We start from the raw sequence: 24,000 nt of genomic DNA, 5'->3' as shown, positions 1-24,000 counted from the left end.
AAGTGTCTTCTCTTATCAAGCCTTCCACATGGGATATTTGTACCCATCTGGCTGTGTGGTAAGTAGCTTGCTTACCAACTACATGGTTCCGGGTTTAGTCCCACTGTGTGGCACCTTGGGCAAGTGTCTTCGACTATAGCTTCAGGCCGACCAAAGCCTTATGAGTGGATTTGGCAGATGGAAACTGAAAGAAGCCTGTCGTATATATATATATTATATGTTTGTGTCTGTGTTTGTCCCCCCAACATCGCTTGACAACTGGTGCTGGTGTGTTTACATCCCCCGTCACTTAGCGGTTTGGCAAGAGAGACCAATAGAATAAGTACTAGGCTTACAAAGAATAAGTCTTGGAGTCGATTTTCTCGACTAAAGGCGGTGCTCCAGCATGGCCGCAGTCAAATGACTGAAACAAATAAAAGAAAAAAAAGAATATATACATACACATACCTGTGTGTGTCTGTGTAAGAAATATGGTTTTAGTTGCTGAAGGCCAGTGATTCTAGGGGAAGGGGGTAGTTGATTGCATTGACCCCAGTTTTTGACTACTACTGTATTTTATCATCCTTGAAAGGATAAAAGACAAAGTTGACTCCAGTAGGACTTGAACTCAGAACTTCAACAACTGGAAGGGATACTGCTAAGCATTTTGTCTTTTGAACTAACAATTCTGCCAGCTTATATTGATTGTGATTTTGGCACAAGGCCAGCAATTTTTAGTGGAAGGGGCAGTATTTGAGTTCAAATCAGCTTATCCCCTCCCCCGAAATTTGCTGGCCTTGTCCAAAATTTGAAATTATTATTATCATTATTATTATTAATGTTGCAAGGTGGCAGAATCATTACCACATCAGTCATTTCCTCCAGCTTTATGTTCTAGGTTCACATTTTACCAAGGTCGACTTCGCCTTTCATCCTTTCAGGGTCGATGAAATGAGTACCGACCAGTTGAGTGCTCAGGCCAACAAAATCAACTATTCTCCTCACTCAAAATTTGTGCCTTTAGCAGAAACAAAAAAGGCTTCTGATCTTAACTGATTGGAAGTGTTAATATGTACATGATTTGTTTTGGTGTAAAAGATGGGCGATAGCAAATATTCTGCTCAGTACCTATTTCTTTACTACCCACAAGGGGCTAAACACAGAGAGGAGAAACAAGGACAGACAGATGGATTAAGTCGATTATATCGACCCCAGTGCGTAACTGTTACTTAATTTATCGACCCCAAAAGGATGAAAGGCAAAGTCGACCTCAGCGGAATTTGAACTCAGAACGTAACGGCAGACGAAATACGGCTACGCATTTCGCTTGGTGTGCTAATGTTTCTGCCAGTTCGTTGCCCTTTTCTGTTCAGTACCATAGATCTGCTTATCAGTTGTCTGACCTTAATGAGTTGAGCATGTCCCTTAGTAACTGACAATATGTGCATCTCTGATCATGAGCAGTAGTTGCATAGCATTAGAGCCATGTATTGAGAGGGACTCTGTGGGTTTTGAATATTTCACCCCTGGAAGCATGGGTGTTTTGTTCATCATCCTTAAACAACCCTTATTCAGAGACCTTTTGAATGGGACAGGCTATTTGATCCTACCTGCAAGGTCATGTACTGTTTGTTTTGATATGAGGTTACCGTGTCGTGTACATATAGTTGTGATGCATGTGCCTGGTGTACCCTGATCACACAGGTAGTCATTATGGATGTGTTGGGCTTTGTATATTTGTACCCCAATGTCACTTTGATGGTATGTAATGCTCTCCCGCTTGTTGTTATTATGAATCATTTGATGATTTATTCCTCATTGACTTCCCTTTAACTATTTGAATAATTTAATAAACATCACAAAAAATGCACAAAATTGCATATAAAATAGAAAAGATTTGATATAAACACAAAATAATACCAACACATTAAATATTCTACATACCAATGTGAGACAGAAAAGAACAACAAACTCTGCTGGTGGGGCACGGCTGGACTGTTATTCATTTCTATCGTTGGTGCTCTATCAATGGACCTAGTTCCTTTCTCTTCCTTCTCTCAAATTGGTTCTTATAGTTCTTTGATATCATTTACATTAAAATCTTTGTAGTTAATTCGTACTACTATGAACTTGTTAATATGTTATTTTAACTCCATATGCTTATTATTAACTGCTTATAATATATTACTAAAACCGTTATGTTGGTAGTATTATTGATCAAATAGTGCTATACAACAGCTGTTTATGCTTGGTCTATAATTTCATTTGCTAAACCTGGTGAGATATTTTGTACTATGTTTATCCCAGTTTTAGTATAGCTATGATACATCCTTGTTTGTGTGCTGTGAAAGGTGACCAAAAAGGTTGGTGATAGGAAAGGCATCTGGTTGTCTTGCAGAAAACTGCCCAGCTTGCACCAGCAAGAAAAGGCAGACATACGATGATGATGATGATGGTAATGAAACATGGGGTATATAAGACATACTCCTCCATCCCTCCTCCCCTGCTATTTCCTTCATATTGTTGTGGTTATTCAGTTTGTTAGATGTCTCTGTTGCAGGTTCAGAAATAACTGAAGAGAAGAGTGACTGGTACCACGTAAAAAGCACTGGGGACGGTGCCGCATAAAAAGCACTGGTGATGGTGCCACATGAAAAGCACTGGTGATGGTGCCACATGAAAAGCACTGGTGATGGTACCACATAAAAAGCACTGGTGATGGTGCCACATGAAAAGCACTGGTGATGGTGCCACATAAAAAGCACTGGTGATGGTTCCACATGAAAAGCACTGGTGATGGTGCCACATGAAAAGCACTGGTGATGGTACCACATAAAAAGCACTGGTGATGGTTCCACATGAAAAGCACTGGTGATGGTGCCACATGAAAAGCACTGGTGATGGTGCCACATGAAAAGCACTGGTGATGGTGCCACATGAAAAGCACTGGTGATGGTGCCACATAAAAAGCACTGGTGATGGTTCCACATGAAAAGCACTGGTGATGGTGCCACATGAAAAGCACTGGTGATGGTGCCACATGAAAAGCACTGGTGATGGTACCACATAAAAAGCACTGGTGATGGTGCCCATGAAAAGCACTGGTGATGGTGCCACATGAAAAGCACTGGTGATGGTGCCACATGAAAAGCACTGGTGATGGTGCCACATGAAAAGCACTGGTGATGGTGCCACATGAAAAGCACTGGTGATGGTGCCACATGAAAAGCACTGGTGATGGTGCCACATGAAAAGCACTGGTGATGGTGCCACATGAAAAGCACTGGTGATGGTGCCACATGAAAAGCACTGGTGATGGTGCCACATGAAAAGCACTGGTGATGGTGCCACATGAAAAGCACTGGTGATGGTGCCACATGAAAAGCACTGGTGATGGTACCACGTAAAAGGCACTGGGGACAGTGTCATGTAAAAAGGTGAAAATTGCCTAGTACAATCTGTAAAGCGGATGGCACTAGGAAGGGCATCAAGCTGTACAAACCAAGCCAGAACTGACTATGTAACCTTGTGTGGTCCCTGGCCTTGTCAGCTTCTGTCAATCCATCCAACCCATGCCAGCATGGAAAACGGATGTTAAACGATGATGATGATGAAAAAAATCAGTCAAATTGTATGACTTCGCCTGTTAACTGCAGACTTAATGAGTCAATAAAAATGCATCCATGCTGTCACCTGACCTGATAAAACTTATAAAAATCAAAACAAACGAAAAAAAATTTGTTACTGTGATGGTCATGGGTGGAGTAACTTTGATCACATGCCTGCTCAGTCATTGTTGATTTTTAGGGCTAACTAATAACTGTAGATTTATCATTTAGTGAAGTTAGTGTGTGAAAGACTCACCATGTGTGAGTAACCGTGACTCAGTGTGTGTGTTTGTGTGTATGACTCAGTGTGTGTTTGTGTGTGTATGACTCAGTGTGTGTGTTTGTGTGTGTATGACTCAGTGTGTGTGTTTGTGTGTGTTTAAAAAATATGACAGAAACTCTATTACCAAGAAAGTGATGAAATGATAGAATAATTTGTGTTGGATAGAATGCCTTGTGGTATGTTTTCCATTGCATTGCAATGTGAGTTCAAATCCTGCTGGGGTCAACTTCACTTTGCATCCTTTCAAGGTCAATAAAAGAGAAGATTCAATCCCAAGCAACGGATTGATGGGACTGTTAGAGGGTCTGACAAGATGCCTTGTGGTATCTGCTCCAGTTCTTTGTGTTCTAACAGCAATGTCTGCAACAACACCAATGCCAAACTACATTGACTCAAGTTTGTGAACATCTGTGACATGTAGAGGTGAGACTTGCATCCATGGACCACTGCTTGTCTTCCTCAAAGCAAGCTTATTCATATTATACGGGATGTTAATTATGGTTGGGTGTTGCGATATACTCATGCTAATGGAGATTCTTGTTTTATTTGTTTGTTTATATGTAAAAAAATTTGAGCAAGGTCGTTGCCAGTACTGCCTGACTGGCCCCCGTGCCGGCATCACATAAAAGCACCCACTACACTCTCAGAGTGATTGGCGTTAGGAAAGGCATCCAGCTGTAGAAACTCTGCCAGATCAGATTGAGCCTGGTGCAGCCATCTGGTTTGCCAGCCCACAGTCAAACTGTCCAACCCATGCTAGCATGGAAAGCGGACGTTAAACGACGATGATGATATACATATTGGTCATGGTTTATATTATAGATATAAATGTTTATACTTGAAATGTTGGTGTGGTATTATATATTTTGGTAATATTAACTGGATTTGTAGGGTATGTATTACCTTGGGGTCAAATATCATTTTGAGAGGCTACAGTAATTAGGCTACTAGGCCTGTGCTTGCATGTGCAAATGCAGGGTGGCCCCTCAAGGTATGAGGTAAAGTGGAAGTCATTGGTGACAGAGCAACCAGGAGTGTGGGTGGGTGGTTGGAGGTTACAAGAGTATACAGAAGATTGGGAGGCAATAAGTGAGGGGAGGTAGATAACAATTTTAAAGATTGTCAGACTGGAGTGTCTGGTACATCCTTCCAGCCTTGCCAGCCCTGGTCAAACTGTCCAACCCATGCCAGCATGGACAACAGATGTTAAATGATGAGGATGATGGTAACGGTCAGGTTGAAGAGTGAATGTATAAATCTGTAAAAATCATTATTTTTCTCCATCCAATTGCACTCTTACAGGTGTGTTGCAATAATAATTTTGCCAGGTGCTAATAAGAATTTTCCTCACCTCTGCTCTAACAAGAATTGATATTTACAGTTTCACTTACCACTGCCATCACTTTTTGAAGAATTTGGCTTTTCTTGTTAGGGTTCCACTCCCAAATTGTAGAATTTTTCTATTGTAAAAATTGATAACAGGTGCAGGAGTGGCTATGTGGTAAGTAGCTTACTTACCAACCACATGATTCCGGGTTCAGTTTCACACATGGCACCTTGGGTGTCTTCTACTATAGCCTCAGGTTCACCAAAGCCTTGTGAGTGGATTTGGTAGATGGAAACTGAAAGAAGCTCATCGTATGTATGTATATTATATATATATATATATATAATATATATATATATATATATATATATATGCTTCTGTGTCTGTGTTTGTCCCCCCACCATCGCTTGACAACTGATGTTGGTGTGTTTATGTCCCCGTAACTTAGCGTTTTGGCAAAAGAGACTGACAGAATAAATACTAGGCTTACAAAGAATAAGTCCTGGGGGCGATTTGCTCGACTAAAGGCAGAGCTCCAGCATGGCCACAGTCAAATGACTGAAACAAATTTTAAAAAAAAAATTAAAATAAAGCATATTTTAAGGTGTGGAAATTGTTACATGAAATATAAAAATATTTCTCTTAGCAGTTCTGTATTGTTTATAATACATGTTCTCTTATCACACTTTATCTTCTGCTATTAGTACTTTATTTTCTATAACTGTCCATTGTGATTGTTGCCCTATCTTCTACATCACATCTGTTGCTTCTGTTGTGAATTGTAAATTATTCTATAACACATCTATCATGCTTTTTTCATTAGTTCTTCATTATCCGTACTCTACCACTTATCAGTTCTGTTATAACACACTATGATCTCTTATAATGTTTATATTGCCAGTTCTGTATTGTGTATGATATATGTTCTATAACACCATGACCAGACTAGCTGTTGTTGTTACACATCACTGGTCACAATGCACTTTGCATTGCATTGTTTTAGCCTTCGAATGATGCCACTCCACCCGCTAGGTGAGCTGGCCAACATACCCTGCTGATTGAAAGGAGGACTGTAGCAATGTGAAATGAAATGTCTTGCTCAAGAACAAAATCACTGCCCCATCTTGGAATCGAACCCATGATGTAGCGATTGTGAGTACAACAGCCTAACCACTGGGCCATGTACTCTCACTGTGTTTGATTATTATCATGTTCCGTAATAATAATATTTTTATTGCCAGCCCTATATTGCCAATAACATATGATCCGTTATATTATGCTGTGTGTTTCTCTTATGATTCTGTATCATTTATCTTTCAGTGAAGCCCCCAGCAGCGGCAACATCGTAACATTCAGTCAGTTCCTTTTTATTGCTGTTGAAGGGTTCATCTTTACCCTGAAGATGGGGAAAGTAACTCCAGTTATTCCACTGAAGTAAGTCTTCTTATTTTAACTCTCTGTCAAGGACTGCGTCACAAACATGTTTGCACTGTAGCTGCATGCAAGTGCTGCAACAACACCTCGCAAACATTTAATCATGAGTTTCGTTTCAGTGCACTGGAGAATTTTCAGGTTGGTCATGAATTAGAAAGTTTTAACAAGTCAACACAGTTGAAAGAATAATTCTGTAGCATTCATAAATAGTTGATTACAAAATCTCTGTACTTAATTAAGCTTGCTAAGACAGGAAAAAGTATGTACATTAGATTTAAGCCAACCAACTCTAACGACATACCAAGGTTTGAGTAGCAGCAGTGAAAATGACTATTATAAACAGCTAGAGAGTGTGTGGGGCTGAACTGCAGGTTGCCACACGCTAAAGGTTAGCACTAAAAACATGCCTTTTTATAACCATTGTACAGGGACATTCTCAGAAAGATCTAGAATGATCCATCACTTGAAGTCAGGCTGCTGGTTGGTCCATAAACAAGTTGTTGCTATGCCATGATTTAAACTTTGCAATCTGATGATTCAGTTTCGAATCTTGCTCCAATTGTGAGCATTGGCTGTCCTGTTTGTGTGTGAAGATCTTGAGTAAATATCACTTCGCATGGAAACTGGTGAGTGTTGGCAACAGGAAGAGCATCCAGCTGTAAAAAAATCTGCTGCAAAGAATTACATGTGGCCCATTAAAGTATCTTTTGTCTTTTACTTGTTTTAGTCATTAGACGGTGGCCATGCTGGGGCACTGCCTTGAAGAATTTTTAGTCAAATGAATTGATTCCAGGACTTTTTTTTGCTCAGCCTGGTACTTATTCTATCTACCTCTTTTTCCAAACTGCTAAGTTACAGGGACTAGAGGTGGCAGTGACATACACAGACACACATAGACAGACATATATATATATATATATATATATATATATATATATTAGAAGAAATGAAGTACTCAGAAATCTGAGTACCAATCCAGATTTTTGAGTACCTCATTTCTTCTAATATATAATACCTGTACGTCATCTCCAAACCTTCTAACATATATATATATATATATATATATATATATATATATATATATATATATGACAGGCTTCTTCCAATTTCCGTCTCCCAAATCCATTCACAAGGCTTTAGTCAGACTAAGGCTATAGTTGAAGACACTTGTCCAAGGTGCCATGCAGAGGGATTGAACCTGGAACTACATGAGCTTCCCAACCTGTGTCTACAGAAAAAGCTGATGGCAAAATACAAAGATGATGGAATGAGTATAGATTTCTCTAAGTGGTCAATATCGGTACATTTATAAGGCATCAAGCCAGCAGAATTGTTAACATGTCAGGCAAAATGCTTAGTAGCATTTCATCTGCCTTTACATTCTGGGTTCAAGTTCCTAATGGGGTCGACTTTACTCATCTTCCCTTTCAGGGTCAATACAATAAGTACCAGTTGAGCCCTGGAGTCCATGTAATCAACATATCCCCCCCCCACCTCGAAATTGCTGGCTTTGTGCTAAAGTTTAAAACCACTCACTTATAGCAATGCCAAACTTCTTTAGCAGAATCAAATTTTAGGGAAAACGAGCTTCTTTGCTCTTTGAACAGGTTTCTTCCAGTTAGAAACAAGAGATTTTAAAGAATTATAATGCTCGTTTTGTGGTTTCTTCATGTTATAAAATATCTGCTCCAAGAATTTGTGCAAATACCCAAATATACCAGGAACAACGGATATAAAGTGATGATGATGTAAGGATTGCATTCTAAACCATAGAAATATATTTTAAATAACTTTTTTGAAAGATGGTTTATAATTTATCTAATTATCTCTTTATATTGGCAGCAATTGTAGACTGTTGCCATAGAAACAAAAAAAACTATTTGGCATCGAAAGGAATTTTAATTTGGAGGAAGAGGATATAGAACCCTATGGCATAACAAAGGAACCTCAGTGTGTCAGAAATAGTAGCTAAGTCTCCCTCAGATTTCACCTTACTATCGCAAAATAAATAGTGTAGTGGTTAAGAGTGCGGGCTACTAACCCCAAGATTCCGAGTTCGATTCCTGGCAGTAACCTGAATAATAATAATAACAATAACATCGATATATACCTTAGGAATGAGAACCCAGGTTCGAAATTTCTCCAAGACACCTGATGAAGGCTGGAAGGTATATCAGCCAAAACGTATTAACAACAAACAAGATGAAGACAAATATCCGTCAAATGTAAATAATGTAAATAATGTACAAAATAAAAGGTCATGCATAATGTGATCCTGCATTCCTTGTATATTGGTAATAAACAGCATGGTCATTGTTGGAATATCTTTGATCAGATCATAGGTCTGCCAGATGAGGGCTGACCTGGGCTAAAAACACATCAACTGGGAGTTTCTACAAAACAACCAGCAGATGGGGCAAGGTTGGCATTTGATTGTAAATCAGTGTGAAATGTGTCTCATCCAACCCATGCCAGCATGGAAAGGTGGATATTAAATTGTTGATGATGCTTTTGTAGAAAGGGCAATGTATTTGATTCTCCTTCATTTTTTTGAAAATTCTGTAATATTAGAGGCACAGGCGTGGCTGTGTGGTAAAAGGTTTGTGTCCCAACCACATGGTTCCATGTTCAGTCCCACTGTGTGGCACCTTGGGCAAGTGTCTTCTACCATAGCCTCAGGACAACCAAAGCCTTGTGAGTGGATTTGGTGGACGGAAACTGAAAGAAGCCTGTTGTGTGTGTCTTTGTGTTTGTCCCCCTCCTCACTGCTTGACAACTGATGTTGGTTTGTTTCTGTCCCCATAACTTAGCAGTTCAGTAAAAGAGATCGATGGAATAAGCATCAGGTTTAAAAAGAAAGTAAGTACAGGAGTCGAATAGTTCGACTGGAATTCTTCAAGGTGGTGCCCCAGCTTGGCCGTGCTCTAATGACTGAAACAAGTAAAAAAATGAAAGAATATTGAACTTGTTGAAACAATTATAAATTTAGAGAGTGAGGTGTAGACAATTTAAGAGGAATTCTGGTGGTTCTGAATTAGAGCAAAATTCAATGTGGTGGTCATTGAATATTTGCAAAGATGTGGAACTAGGTTAAGGAGCTTGCTTTGGAAGCATATAGCTTTGGGTTCAACCCCACAGTGCAGCACCTTAGGGAGGTGTCTTCAACTCCTGTCTAATGCCTTATGAGTGAATTTGGTGGATAGAAACTGTGTGGAATCCCATATGTGTATGCGTGCAAGCTGGCAGAATTGTTAGCATGCTGGGTGACATGCTTAGTGGTATTTCATCTGCTGTTACGTTCTGAGTTCAATTCCCACCAAAGTTAACTTTGCTTTTCATCCTTTCAGGGTCGATTAAATAAGTACCAGTTATGCACTGGGGTCGATGTAATCGACTTAATCTCTTTGTCTGTCCTTGTTTGGCCCCCTGTGGGCAATAAAGAAATAAATATGCATATGCATGTGTTTGTGTTTATCATCCCATCACTTGACAACCAGTGTTGGTTTGTTTACATCCCCATGACCTAGTGGTTTAGCGAAAGCAACTGATAGAATAAGTACTGGGGTTAATTTGTTTTACTAACCTTACAAAGCGATGCTCCAGGATGGCTGCAGTCCAATGACTGAAACAAGTAAAATAGTGATGAGATTTTTTTTTTATAAAGATAATCAATGCTGCCTCCCATGCTGTGACATAGATATTTGTGTGTGGGATGTCTTTCATATTTGGAACTTGGCTTGAAAAATGCTTTGTCAACAGGGAAACCTTTGGTACCACAGAAATAACAAAACTTCCATTTAAAATGTGTGTGTATGAGTACATACTCACACACCCCTACATATTTTAAAATTATTCTGTTAATTGTTATTATTTGTACTGTAATTTCTCATTCTTCTCTACACATAGTATTATAATAATTGTTCTAGTTCACACACACACATACACATATTGTTACTCTATCATTATACTGTATCAGTAGAATTACTGATGTAATTCTATAGCTTCCTATATCCATCAAACCCACATACAAACATGGAATGAAATACTAACACCTAAAGTACCAGTTTTAGGGTGGAATTGTTTGCCTGAATAAATTAAAGATAAAATATTTCCTCCATTGATGACATTTCAGTTTTACCCTCCAGCTCCCATATTAGCCCCCAACCTTTAGCTATTCCTTGCAGCATCTGTCTACCACTTTAGCATCTCCTTTACGTTATCAGTTATCTTATCACTAACCAGTGAAGTGATCTAAATGCTGCTCCATTGTCAGGGAAAGCAGTTTTGGGTCTTGAAGGGACTTGAAGTCTCACATTGGCATCGGTGAATCATGAAGGGACAAAGTTGTCTCACATTTTCTAAACAACTAGGGTAGATGACTTTATAAGCCACAAGGGCTGACTAAAGTGAGATTTAGCTCCAATTCTTGTATTATGGAGATGAGGAATGAATTTGCCGCAGGGTTGGATGCTAACCTGTCATAGGTAACATCTCCTCCCCTGTAAATCTATAAACTCTCTCTCTCTCTCCATCATTCTCTCTCTCATACATATATTGGCACAGGTGTGGGTGTGTGGTTGAGAAGTTTGCTTCTGGGCCACATGGTTTCAGGTTCAATTCCCCTATGTGACACTTTGCACAAGTGTCTTTTACTCTAGCTCTGGGCTGACCAATGCCTTATGAGTGGATTTGGCAGATGGAAACTGAAAGAAGCCCAGTGTGTGTCTGTGTGTGCGTGTGAAAACATATCCAGCTATGGGGAAATAATACCTCACTTGGTAACAGTTAATGATTGGCAACAGGAAGGGCATTTGGCTCTAGAAAATCTTTCTCGGCAGACTCAGTCTGACCTAAGCAAACAATGGAAAAGTGAGTATTAAAATGACACACACACTGTCCATAAATTACCTTCACAATTAGAAGAAATAGGTTAACTCAGCAGGTTGTGTGCGACCAATGGAGTTCACATGGAAGTGTTCTGATGTTTCTAATAAAACTTTTATTTCTTTGCCTGTTTTTTCAAGAAACTTTGCTGAGTCATCCTAACATATTTTTTTCTGAATTTTTGAAATTGTAAAGAAAATTTATAAACATCCTGTATATATAACTTTCTTCTATAGGCGCAGGAGTGGCTGTGTGGTAAGTAGCTTGTTTACCAACCACATGGTTCCGGGTTCAGTCCCACTGCGCGGCACCTTGGGCAAGTGTCTTCTGCTATAGCCTCGGGTCGACCAAAGCCTTGTGAGTGGATTTGGTAGACGGAAATTGAAAGAAGCCCGTCATATATATGTATATATATGCGTGTGTGTGTTTGTGTGTCTGTGTTTGTCCCACTAGCATTGCTTGACAACCGATGCTGGTGTGTTTATGTCCCTGTTACTTAGCGGTTCGGCAAAAGAGACCGATAGAATAAGTACTGGGCTTACAAAAGAATAAGTCCCAGGGTCGAGTTGCTCGATTAAAGGCGGTGCTCCAGCATGGCCGCAGTCAAATGACTGAAACATGTAAAAGAGTAAAGAGTGTATATATATATATATATATATATATATATATACAGGATGTATATTACAAAGTGAAGTTGTAAGGTACCACATGAGTGGACATATATATGAAAGAAGGTTTGAAAATGCAATTTTAAAAAATGCTTATTCACACAACCGGTTTCACATTTTGAGAAAAAGATTGTCAAAAATAAAATGTAAAACTTTGTTGTGTTAAGTACTGGTTGTCACGAAATATTAAAATACATATACATTCTTTGATAATAATAACATGATAAAAACAGTTTATTGAACTTTTTGTTTAATATTTTCTCAAGATTTTTCCTTGTAAACTGTTTCTAACATGTTCTTATTATAATCAAAGAATGTATATATGTATTTTAATATTTCATGTCAACCAGTATTTAACACAACAAAGCTTATACAAAGCTTTACATTTTACTTTTGACAATCTTTTTCTAAAAAAGTGAAACCGGTCAAGTGAATAAACATCTTTAAAATTGCATTTTCAAACCTTCTTTTATATATTTATATATATATATATATATATTATATATATATATATACACATATATATATAATATATATATATATACTCTTTTACTTGTTTCAGTCATTTTACTGTGACCATGCTGGAGCACCGCCTTTAGTCGAGCAAATCGACCACATGACTTATTCTTTGTAAGCCTAGTACTTATTCTATCAGTCTCTTTTACTGAACTGCTAAGTTATGGGGACGCAAACACACCAGCATCAGTTGTCAAGCGATGTTGGGGCGACAAACACAGACACACAAACATATACATGTACGTATATACAACGAGCTTCTTTCAGTTTCCTTCTACCAAATCCACTCACAAGGCTTTGGTCGGCCCGAGGCTATAGTAGAAGACACTTGCCCAAGGTGCCACGCAGTGGGACTGAACCCAGAACCATGTAGTTGGTAAGCAAGCTACTTACCACATAGCTACTCCTATGCCTATATATATATATAATATATATATATATATATATTTTTTTTTTTTTCGATGGCTGGATAACTGAAGAGATGGCAGCATGGGTTTCTGCCCTGACGTCCAAAACTCAGAGTTTTATCATTGGCTACCAAATAATTGTCTCATATTATATTTACAGATAAATTCTTCTATTTACATAATATCGAGGTCTCTTTCATTTTTTTGTTGTCTTACCATTTCTATCAATATATATATATATATATGTATATATATATGTATATATATTCTGTACAATGACAACTTATTTTTGCTCCCCTGTTGCTTGCATTTATTCAATAATATTTGAATTGTTAATTCACTTCTTTCACTGCTTGGCCATTTTTATCTCCAGAACAATTTATTTGACATTTCTGTTTTCTTCGATTCCTTCATAGCAACAAGATAATTGAATGAAATAAATTATTATTCCACTTACCTACAGGTCATGAGTTCAAATTCAGTGCTTTTTCAAAATCCTGCTTTATATCTGTTCCGACCACATTATTTTATATAGCTTTGTTTTACTCCGATAGCAGCAATACGTACCAGAATATTTTGAAAAATCTCATCTGGGATAAAACAGTGTCTTACCCAGAGAGAGATTTCTGTCACAACCAGTACAAGTCATGGTTCCTGGGATAAGCTCTGAACCTTAAAACCTCCCTCAGGGTTTAGGAGAAATTTAAAAAAAAACATTAAATAAACTGAGATGTACTTGCATAGCAAGTGACCTGATCTGAGATCCTATGCTGAAACAAAAACAATTGCAGTGTGGAAGGTGTTTCTAAGTCATTTAAAAACACACAAAAACCATTAGATTCGCTTCAACATTTAAATTTACCAAAATATTTTTGTCACTTTTAGACTGTGACCTTTTCACTGACAAAATTCCGTGCTGCATTAAATTGTATGCCAATAGGTCTGTTTTTCTAACTCCTAATGATGGCTACAATTTTAGATGAAAAATGGAAAACTCCTGTCTTTTCCATTAATATATTCTTTGTTTTTATTTATTAAGCATGAAATTTGATAACAAAAAACCACTCAGATGTATTTTTTAACTAGTACAAATACTCTCTCTCTCACACATACAAACACATTTACCTCTCTCTCTCTCTCTGATTCCACTCACATAAGTTTACTGTAGCTTATTACATAATGTAGTCCAAGATACACTGTGGCTTAAAAAGACAGGTTCATCATAACTATAATTTTAATAATTATATTTGACCACCTGGGACTCAACTACAATAATGATATAAAAACCCATGAAGTGGATTAATAATAATACTCTTACGATCCTATTACTGTGAGTTGGCAGAATCGTCTGGCAAAATGCTTTGTGGCATTTCATTTGTCTTTTCATTTGTCATGTTCTGAGTTCAAATTCCAATGAGGTCGACTTTGCCTTTCATTTTTTCAGGCACCAGCTGAACAGTGGGATCAATTTAACCAACTTAGCCCCTCTCCCAAACCTGCTAGCCTCGTGCCAACATTTGAAACCGTTACTATTATTTATGGTGGTAAGCTGGCAGAATCCTTAGCATGTTGGACAAAATGCTTGGCATTTTTTGTTTTGTTTTTACTGTCTTTATTCAAATGCTGCCATGTTCAACTTTCATCCTTTTGGGACCAATTAAATGAGAATTAGTTTAGCACTGAGAATTAGTTAAGCAACTATATCCTCTTTCCCACAAAATTTCAGGCCTTGTGCCTATAGTAGAAAGTATTATTACCTCTGCCTTAGGAAAGGCAGAGGTATTGTTTTCAGTCGTATTTGTTTGTCCATGGACAAGATATCTGAAGAACCACTGGATGGATTCAGATGAAACTCTGAGGGATGTTTGGTATCATGACTGGCACAAACTGATTAGATTTTGGGATTCATCTGGTACTGGACAAGGATTCTGGATTATTTTTCCTGTTTTTTAACTTAAATTTTGAGAGCGGTCAGGTCCCTTTTTAGTATTCTTGTTTGTGAGAGCAATCGAGTTTATTTCAGATATTCTCATTTAAAAAAATCATCTCTGGCTAATCATCGAGAGGATACTGGTGTTGCCTTGGTGGTGGTTTGCACTCCCTGAATGCTCTTGTTATTATTACCTCTGCCTTAGCAAAGGTGGAGGTATTGTTTTCAGTTGTGTTTGTTTGTCTGTGGACAAGATATCTCAGGAACGGCTGGATGGATTCCAGCAGTTCCTGAGAATCCATCTGTTTGTGAGAGCAGTTCAGTTTATTTCAGATATTCTCATTTAAAAAAAATCATCTCTAGCATATTGTTGAGAGGACATTGGTGTTGCCTTGGCGGAGGTTTGTACTCTCTCAGTGTTCTTGTTGTTGTTGTTATTATTATTATTATTATTATTATTATTATTATTATTATTATTATCATCATCAAGGTAGTCACTTGGCAGAATTGTGGACATGCCAGGTAAATGCTTGGTGCATTTGATCGATTTTTACATCCCAAGTCAAAATTCTACTGGGATCAACTTTGTCATTCATCCTTTTAGAGGTCAATAAAATATGTACCAGTTGTGTACTGGGGTAATTGTAATCGACTTATCTTCTCCCCCCAAATTTCAGGCCATGTGCTTATAATAGAAAGGATTATTATTATTTGTATTGTGAAGTGGAGTTTTAGAACTAGTCTGTTCTAGTAATTACTGCAAGTTATTAATAGTAAAGGTCTTGTTGACCCGTGGTGTGCTGGGCAGATTTAGTTGACCCACGACATTATGGACCAAAGCTACTGATCTCAGTGAGGTTGAAAGAATTGTTTGTTTGTAAAGAAGGTGTGGTGGCAGTGGTGGTGGAGCAAGGAGTCAGTTGACATTTGAAGAAGAAAAGTGAAACACTGTTTTTGCCTTCCTGAGAACTAATTCTAGGAGAATGATAATGAAGTTGACGTGTAAAATAATAATTAGATTTTCGTGTAACCATTGTTTTAATCTTGTTTAGCCAGACACACACACACACAAATGCATATATATATACACACACACACACACACACATATGTATGTAATGTATGTGTATATATATATGTATATATATGTATATATATATATAAAATGAATAAATAATCCAACATTATAATATCCGTAAGTTGATGAACAAACCAAATTTGTTTCTCCATTTTCTTATTTGTATTATATATATATACACACACACACACATGTAATATATGTGTATATATATATATATGTGACACTTGTGAAGTGACACTTGTGACACTTGTGACACTTGTGAGGACCTGTTGAGGCAAGTGAAAATCAAATCAAATCAAATCAAATCAAACCAAATCAAATAGATGAACATCAATGGAATTTGTATCCTTGTGGTACCAGTGCCGGTGGCACATAAGAAAACCATCCGAACGTGGCCGTAGCCAGTACCGCATCGACTGACCTCCGTGCTGTGGGCACGTAACAAACACCATCCGATCGTGGCCGTTCGCCAGCCTCGTCTGGCACCTGTGTCGGTGGCACATAAAAAACACCATCCGAGCGTGGCCGTCAGCCAGCCTCGTCTGGCACCTGTGTCGGTGGCACATAAAAAACATAATCCGAGCGTGGCCGTCTGGCACCTGTGTTGGTGGCACATAAAAAACACCATCCGAGCGTGGCCGTCTGCCAGCCTCGTCTGGCACCTGTGTCGGTGGCACATAAAAAACACCACCTGAGCGTGGCCGTCTGCCACCCTCGTCTGGCACCTGTGTCGGTGGCACATAAAAAACACCATCCGAGCGTGGCCGTCTGCCAGCCTCGTCTGGCACCTGTGTCGGTGGCACATAAAATCACCCACTACACTCTCGGAGTGGTTGGCGTTAGGAAGGGCATCGAGCTGTAGAAACACTGCCAGATCTGACTGGCCTGGTGCAGCCTTCTGGCTTCCCAGACCCCAGTTGAACCGTCCAACCCATGCTAGCATGGAAAGCGGACGTTAAACGATGATGACGATGATGATGATGATATACATATATATATATATATATATACACACATGTGCGTATATATATACACACATGTGCGTATATATATACACACATGTGTATATATATATATATATACATACACACGTGTATATATACATGCTCGTGTATGTGTGTGTGTACGTGAAATAAGAAAATAGTGAGGACAGGGAGCTTCTTACAATGTGAAGTTGAAGGAGTGGCTGTGTGGTAAGTAGCTTGTTTACCAACCTCATGGTTCCGGGTTCAGTCCCAATGTGTGGCACCTTGGGCAAGTATCTTCTACTATAGCCTCGGGCCGACCAAAGCCCGAGTGAGTGGATTTGGTAGACGGAAACTGAAAGAAACCTGTCGTATATATGTATATATATATATGTATGTGTGTGTGTTTGTGTGTGTCCCCCTAGCATTGTTTGACAACCGATACTGGTGTGTTTATGTCCCCGTCACTTAGCGGTTCAGCAAAAAGAGATCGATAGAATAAGTACTGGGCTTACAAAAGAATAAGTCCTGGGGTCGAGTTGCTCGATTAAAGGTGGTGCTCCAGCATGGCTGCAGTCAAATGACTGAAACAAGTAAAAGAGTAACTCCATACACGTATCATGAGACACACACACACACACACACACACATACACACACACACACGCACGATTGTTGTTGTGTGTATTTGTGGAGGCAGATGTGTCCCCTTGTAGTTAAATTTTTATTTTGTCTTCTTAATTCACTCTTTGGAACTCCCCTCATTCTGTCTCTCACTTTTTCAGGTTCTATATTTAATCTCTTGTATTTTGTCTGTCGTTACGTTCCGAGTTCAAATTCCACCGAGGTCAACTTTGCCTTTCATCCTTTCGGGGTTGATAAATTAAGTACCAGTTATGCACTGGGGTCGATGTGATCGACTTAATCCCTTTGTCTGTCCTTGTTTGTCCCCTCTGTGTTTAGCCCCTTGTAGGTAGTAAAGATATAGGTATTTAATCACTTGTTTAAGTCTTACTGTCCTTGGTCACATAATGTCATCACCTGCTCTGTCTCTCTCTCTCTCTCTCTCTCTCTCTCTCTCTCACACACACACATACACACACACACACACACATATGTGTTGGTACAAGGAATTGAGGTCCTCCTATAACAGAGAAATGTTCCCTAGATTTTTAATCTGTTCTTTCTTCACTTCTTCATCTTTTCATTTCTCTACCTTTATATATCTGATACATCATCATAATCATCATTTTGTGTCCGTTTTCCATGCTGGCATGGATTAGATGGGTTGACTGCAACTATTAAACCAGGGAGCTGTACCAGGCTCCGGTCTGATTTGGCTTGATTTCTATGGCTGGATGCCCTTCCTAACATCAACCACCCCAAGAGCGTAGTAGGTATCTTTTATGTGTCACTGGCACTGGTCACAACTATGCTTTCACTTGGCTTGACATGTCCACTCAAGCACAGCAAATTGCCAAAGGTCTCAATCACCTGTCATCACCTCCCTGAGGCCCAACATTCAAAGGTCCTACTTCACCACCTCATTCCATGTCCTCCTGAGTCTAACTTTTCTACAGTTTCCCTCCACAGTTAGGGATCAGCTCTTCTTTGCAGAGCTGTCCTCATCCAAATGCATCACATGACCATACCAGCATAGTCTTCTCTTTTGCATACCACGTCTGATGCCTCTCATGCTCAATTTTTCTCTCAAGATGCTTACACTCTGTTGCACATGCACCATCTATTCCCACATGGCTGCCATTAATTAAACCAATTAAATTTAATTGATATTTTCATTTGCACAAAAGTAGCTAACTGGGAGATATTACCTTGGTTGGAAATAGGTGAGGGTTAGCAAGTGGAAGGGCATCTGGCCACATAAAATCTGCCTTAATTCCATCTATTTCATGGAAGCTTGGAAAAGTGGGACATTCAAATGATGATGATTAAGATGCAGAGGATTGTGTGCAGATTGTGTAGAGTCTTTAAAGAGGACTTCATTACCGTTACTGATGATACCATGCTGGTGGAGTTCTCCCTCATTATGGTGGTGAATTAGCAGGCTCGTTAGAACATCAGACAGAGTGCTTTCTGATGTCTATTCTAGATTTCTACACTGTGAGTTCAAATCCTATCTGTGTCATCTTTGCCTCTCATCCTTCCAGGGGTTGACAAAAAAAGAAAAGGTACCATACAAGGTAAGGCTCTGGTAGAGCTATAAGAACATTGGATGCCTTGTGGTATTTGTTCCAGCTCTTTGCATTGTAACGTCAAAATCCAGCATGGCCTTATTAGGTGATTTAATCCCTTTGCCCTGGTTTAACTCACCACTTGGCACCTTGGATGTCTTTAGTGAAGTCCTTTCTGTTGCAAACATTGAGATGAGGTCCCTGGTTTGAGGATATTTTCCTCCCTCCCTTCTTTTCACCAGTTTTGGAGGTCCTGTAATATGCTATTGACACTGTCTTCCCTCCTGACTAAAAGATTGAACAAACAAAGTAAATAGAGATTTTTTTCATGGAGCCAATTATTCTCCTCTGCTGCTCTGATCCCTTTGGCTAATTCCCTAACCTCAAGTTCTGAAGTAAAACTGTTAAATAAGCTACCTTGCATCTAGGTACATGGTCTAATCTGCTACTGTTTGAGAGCATACCTATGTATTCTTGTCTTCCACACCCCTAATTTAGTGTTATACCCCTCATTCATTGGACAATGAACTTTGCTTGCAAAGACCTATTGAGGAAAGTGTAAACAAATCAAAATTGCTGATGTGGCAGATGACAGTACCACCTGATTGGCATGTGTGCCAGTGGAATGTTAAGAGCACATCTGAGGGTGATTGTTGCCAGGGCCATGGATTGGCTCCCATGCCGGTGACACGTGAAAAGCACCATTCGATCGTGATCGTTGCCAGTGCTGCCAGACTGGCTCCTGTGACAGTAGCACATAAAACCACCTTTTGAGTGTGCTTGTTGCCAGAACTGCCTGACTGGCCCTCATGCTAGTGCTATGTAAAAGCACCCACTACACTCTCAGAGTGGTTGGCATTAGGAACGGCATCCAGCTGTAGAAACTTTGCCAGATCAGTTTGAGCCTGGTGTAGCCTCTGGCTCACCAGTCCTCAGTCAAACCGTCCAACCCATGTCAGCATGGAAGCGGACCTTAAATGATGATGATGATCTTGGTACAAAATTTTCTCCCCTTCATAGTGTTTGGTATAAATTGCACCTCGTATTTTTTGGTTAAATTCAACTATAAAATAGTGTGATGTATACATGAGTAAATGAGGTAACTTGATTTACAAGAAATATTGTCTATATCAGTGTTTTTCATAGATAGAATGGAATGTGAGAAGATGCCCTTTTCTGATGGGGCTCCTGGGGATTAAAAGGGGTCGGATAAATTGCAACATTTAATAAAAAGAAGCAATTTGAAGCTCTTCTTAATTTTTGCCCCATATCTTGGTAAAGAGAGAAGAGTGCTGTGGAATTCAACTCTATTTTTATATGATAAAAGAGACCGGGAGGAGACAAAAAACATTGCTAATATATTTCTGTGGGTAGGGGAGGAATCATGGATTTACAGGTTTACATGATTTTTAAGAATCTACTGCTTATTTGATTGAACATGAGTTTCTGAGATTAGACTTCTTAGTTCCATTTTCAGATATTACTAAGTTTAAAACCAGTTTGAGACCTACTAAGTGTTAATCCAATCATCAGAGTGTTACTCTAGATATAGAGATAAATTATCAATAATATTATATTATGGAAATTTGTAGGAAGTGCTGATAAGAATATAATGTATTGATCCTATATTCTTAACACCAGTTCAGCTGAGGTGAGAACACCTGTCTCACGAAATACAGTTTGTGTTGGCTATGAAATCTGATGTATTCTGGGTAATCCAATATAAAAGAGGTCAAACCAAAATTATCTCCCTTTAGAATTCAACAGATTTCACTATTTACAGATTAGAGTTACATTTGGACATAAAGTAAACCAGCTGCAGTTGAAGACCATACTAACCACAATGACCCCAAAATCATTAAAGGACATAATAAAGGGCCACCAAGCTTTATATAGTTTAACCCTTTCATTATCAACCTGGCTGAAACCGGCTCTGGCTCTGAGTTCAAATGTCTTGTTTCCATAAGTTTTTAATTAAAATCTTCCACCAAACCTTAGTCAGAATTTATGTTCCTAACACTTGCTGAATGATAACAAAGTTATTTTACTGAATTCTTTGTTATATTTAACAGAGCATCTCAAAATAAATACAGTAACGAAAGGGTTAAGTTTTTACCAAATTTAAATTCAGCCCTGGTTGTGGCTGTTGTTAAAATCCATATTAGCCAGATCTATGATCAATCAGATTCCTCTTTCACTCTCTCCACCTGTTTCCTCTTCCCTCTTTTTATGAGGTCTTCTCTCTCTACATTAATCCCTCTGTTTCTACCATCTTCTTCTTCCTTTCATAATCTCCTTCTCCTTCTCTCCAGTGCCCCTGTCTCTCTCCCCCATTAGTTTCACCTTCTCTCTCCAGCTTCCCCTTTCTCTTTCCACAATTCCCTTACCTCTCTGTAAATCAGTCCTTACTACAGAAGTCCAGTTCATATCTTTAGCAGTGTCCACTCTGTTGTTTTGCAGGATCTGTTCCAGTTCTTTGCATTCCGAGTACCTCAGCAGGTGTGAAGACATACCTGTCTCTATCTGGCATATAAATATAAAGGAAATCGACCTGTGACACTTCTCAGGTGTGATGGAAGCCTAGGTGTTCTTGATAGCCACCTTCAGCTAATTGCTTTGATGCGTTTGACTGTCTGCTTTTTAATCATGCCACATAGACACTCCAAGAGGTTTGATTCTGGTCAGACGTGTCACCTGGCTGAGAAAGCAGGTTGATATGATGATTAGTAACCAGATATTGGTTGTTTTGGTATTGCTTGTAGATGCCCTGTGCTGGGCGTCACATAGAAAGCACTCAATACACTCTGTAAAGTACTTGAGGTTGGGGAATTAGCCAAAGGGATCAGAGCAGCAGAGGAGAATAATTGGCTCCATTAAGAAGGGCATCCAGCCCTAGAAACCATTCCAAACAGACAACTGGAGCCTGATGCAGCCCTCTGGCTTGCCAGCTTCTGACAAATTATCCAGCCATGCCAGTTTCGGAAATGGACATAAAAAAATGATGCCAAATACTTCTGGGGCAGAAATACCACATCACTAAATAGCTCATTGGCTGACAGAAACCTGAAGAGCTCTAAGATCTCTTGGCTTAGCACTAGATCTCAGTAGTGTGTGACACTGAAGTAATGCAAGGATTTTGATGCTGAACTTCAAATAGCTGGGTTTGTCATGTTTGAAGGAAGGTTGAAGAAATAGAGAACTGCTGAGGCTGTAATGTATTGAAACCAAAAGAATTCCAACCAAGTATAAACTGATATTCTATACCTGCAGCTCTTTTATAAGGATGTGTTTTAGATGTTTTCGTATTACATTCTTATATTTTGAGATATTGGAATTTGAATGATTGGTGTGTGTTGAAGCCATAAATGTTTGCTTATATCAACAAAATAGAGGACATGTTAGGATTATTGAATCTAATACATTGGAAATTTTCATATTTCCACTTAACAGGCAACTAATATTCAATATCTACATAATATTCTAATTTTCATAGACAACTCTGTGTGAATGTATATGTGCATTTCTCTGTGTGCGTGTGTGTGTTTGTGTATACATACATACATATGCGTGGATGCATTTATTTGAGTGCTGCTTTGTATTGTAGATCAGTATTTGCAATTCGATCCATTCAGATATGAAGTTTCAAGTAGCTGCACAAGGTCTCAGCTATGTGTGTGTATATATATATATATATATATATATATATATATATATATATCATCATCATCATCATCATCGTTTAACGTCCGTTCTCCATGCTAGCATGGGTTGGACGGTTCAACTGGGGTCTGGGAAGTCAGAAGGCTGCACCAGGCCCAGTCTGATCTGGCAGTGTTTCTACAGCTGGATGCCCTTCCTAACGCCAACCACTCATGAGTGTAGTGGGTGCCTTTACATGCCACCGGCACAGGTGCCACAGGCACACACACACACACACACACACACATACACATATATATGCACGTGTATAAAAAATCCTGTGTGTGTGTGTGTGTATTTTTTTGTTTCAGTCATTGTACAGCAGCCCATGCTGGGGCACCAACTTCAAGAGTTTAGTTGATGAAACCAACCCCCGGTACTTTTTTTTCCAGTCTGGTATTTATTCTGTTGGTCTGTTTTGTGAAGGTATTAAATTATGTGGATGTAAACAAACCAAGATTGGTTGTCAAGTGGTGGATGCGTGCACACACACACACACACACACACACACACACACACACACAATCATCATCATCACCACCACCACCACCACCACCAACAACAACAACAACAACAACAACAACAACATGTCCACACAGTTTCAGTCTGAGAATTCATTCAGAAGGCATTGATCAGCTGAAGTGTTATTGTAAACATCAATTGCTCAAGGTGGCTCACAGTGGGACTGAACCTGAAACCATGTTTTAGTCATTAGGCTGTGGCCATGCTGGGGCACCCACTTGAAGACCATTTTAGTCAGATGAATCAGCCCCCAGATTTTTTTTAAACCTGGTACTTATTCTGTTGGTTTATTTTACCAGTTGCTAAATGGTAATGGGGGGACAATTTCTGTCTAAGGTGATGCAGGAAAAGTGACTTGGGCCCACCAGGAAGCTGATTAACAAATTGAAACACCCACTGAAGCCTGATATGCTGAGGCACTTTTCTGACGAGGATTTCTGCCGAGACCAGAAGATCAACTCTCATAATAACAAGTGGCTTGCTGTCTCACCTAAGGACATGGTCCTG

The 24,000-nt window shown here is 39.1% G+C and overlaps 1 protein-coding gene across 1 annotated transcript in view; it reads left to right on the top strand.

The window, feature by feature from the left end:
* LOC115220437 (UDP-xylose and UDP-N-acetylglucosamine transporter) overlaps positions 1–24,000 on the top strand; it is a 66,264-nt gene that overhangs the window by 7,592 nt on the left and 34,672 nt on the right. The window contains exon 2 of the mRNA XM_029790565.2: positions 6,518–6,631. Coding sequence (XP_029646425.1) covers positions 6,518–6,631 — 114 coding nt within the window. The remainder of the gene's footprint in view (positions 1–6,517; positions 6,632–24,000) is intronic.

Source organism: Octopus sinensis, linkage group LG16, assembly GCF_006345805.1.
Source record: "Octopus sinensis linkage group LG16, ASM634580v1, whole genome shotgun sequence".
Classification (NCBI taxonomy): domain Eukaryota; kingdom Metazoa; phylum Mollusca; class Cephalopoda; order Octopoda; family Octopodidae; genus Octopus; species Octopus sinensis.
Note: the sequence above shows the minus strand (reverse complement) of the source record. Positions and strands in the feature narration are given on the sequence as shown.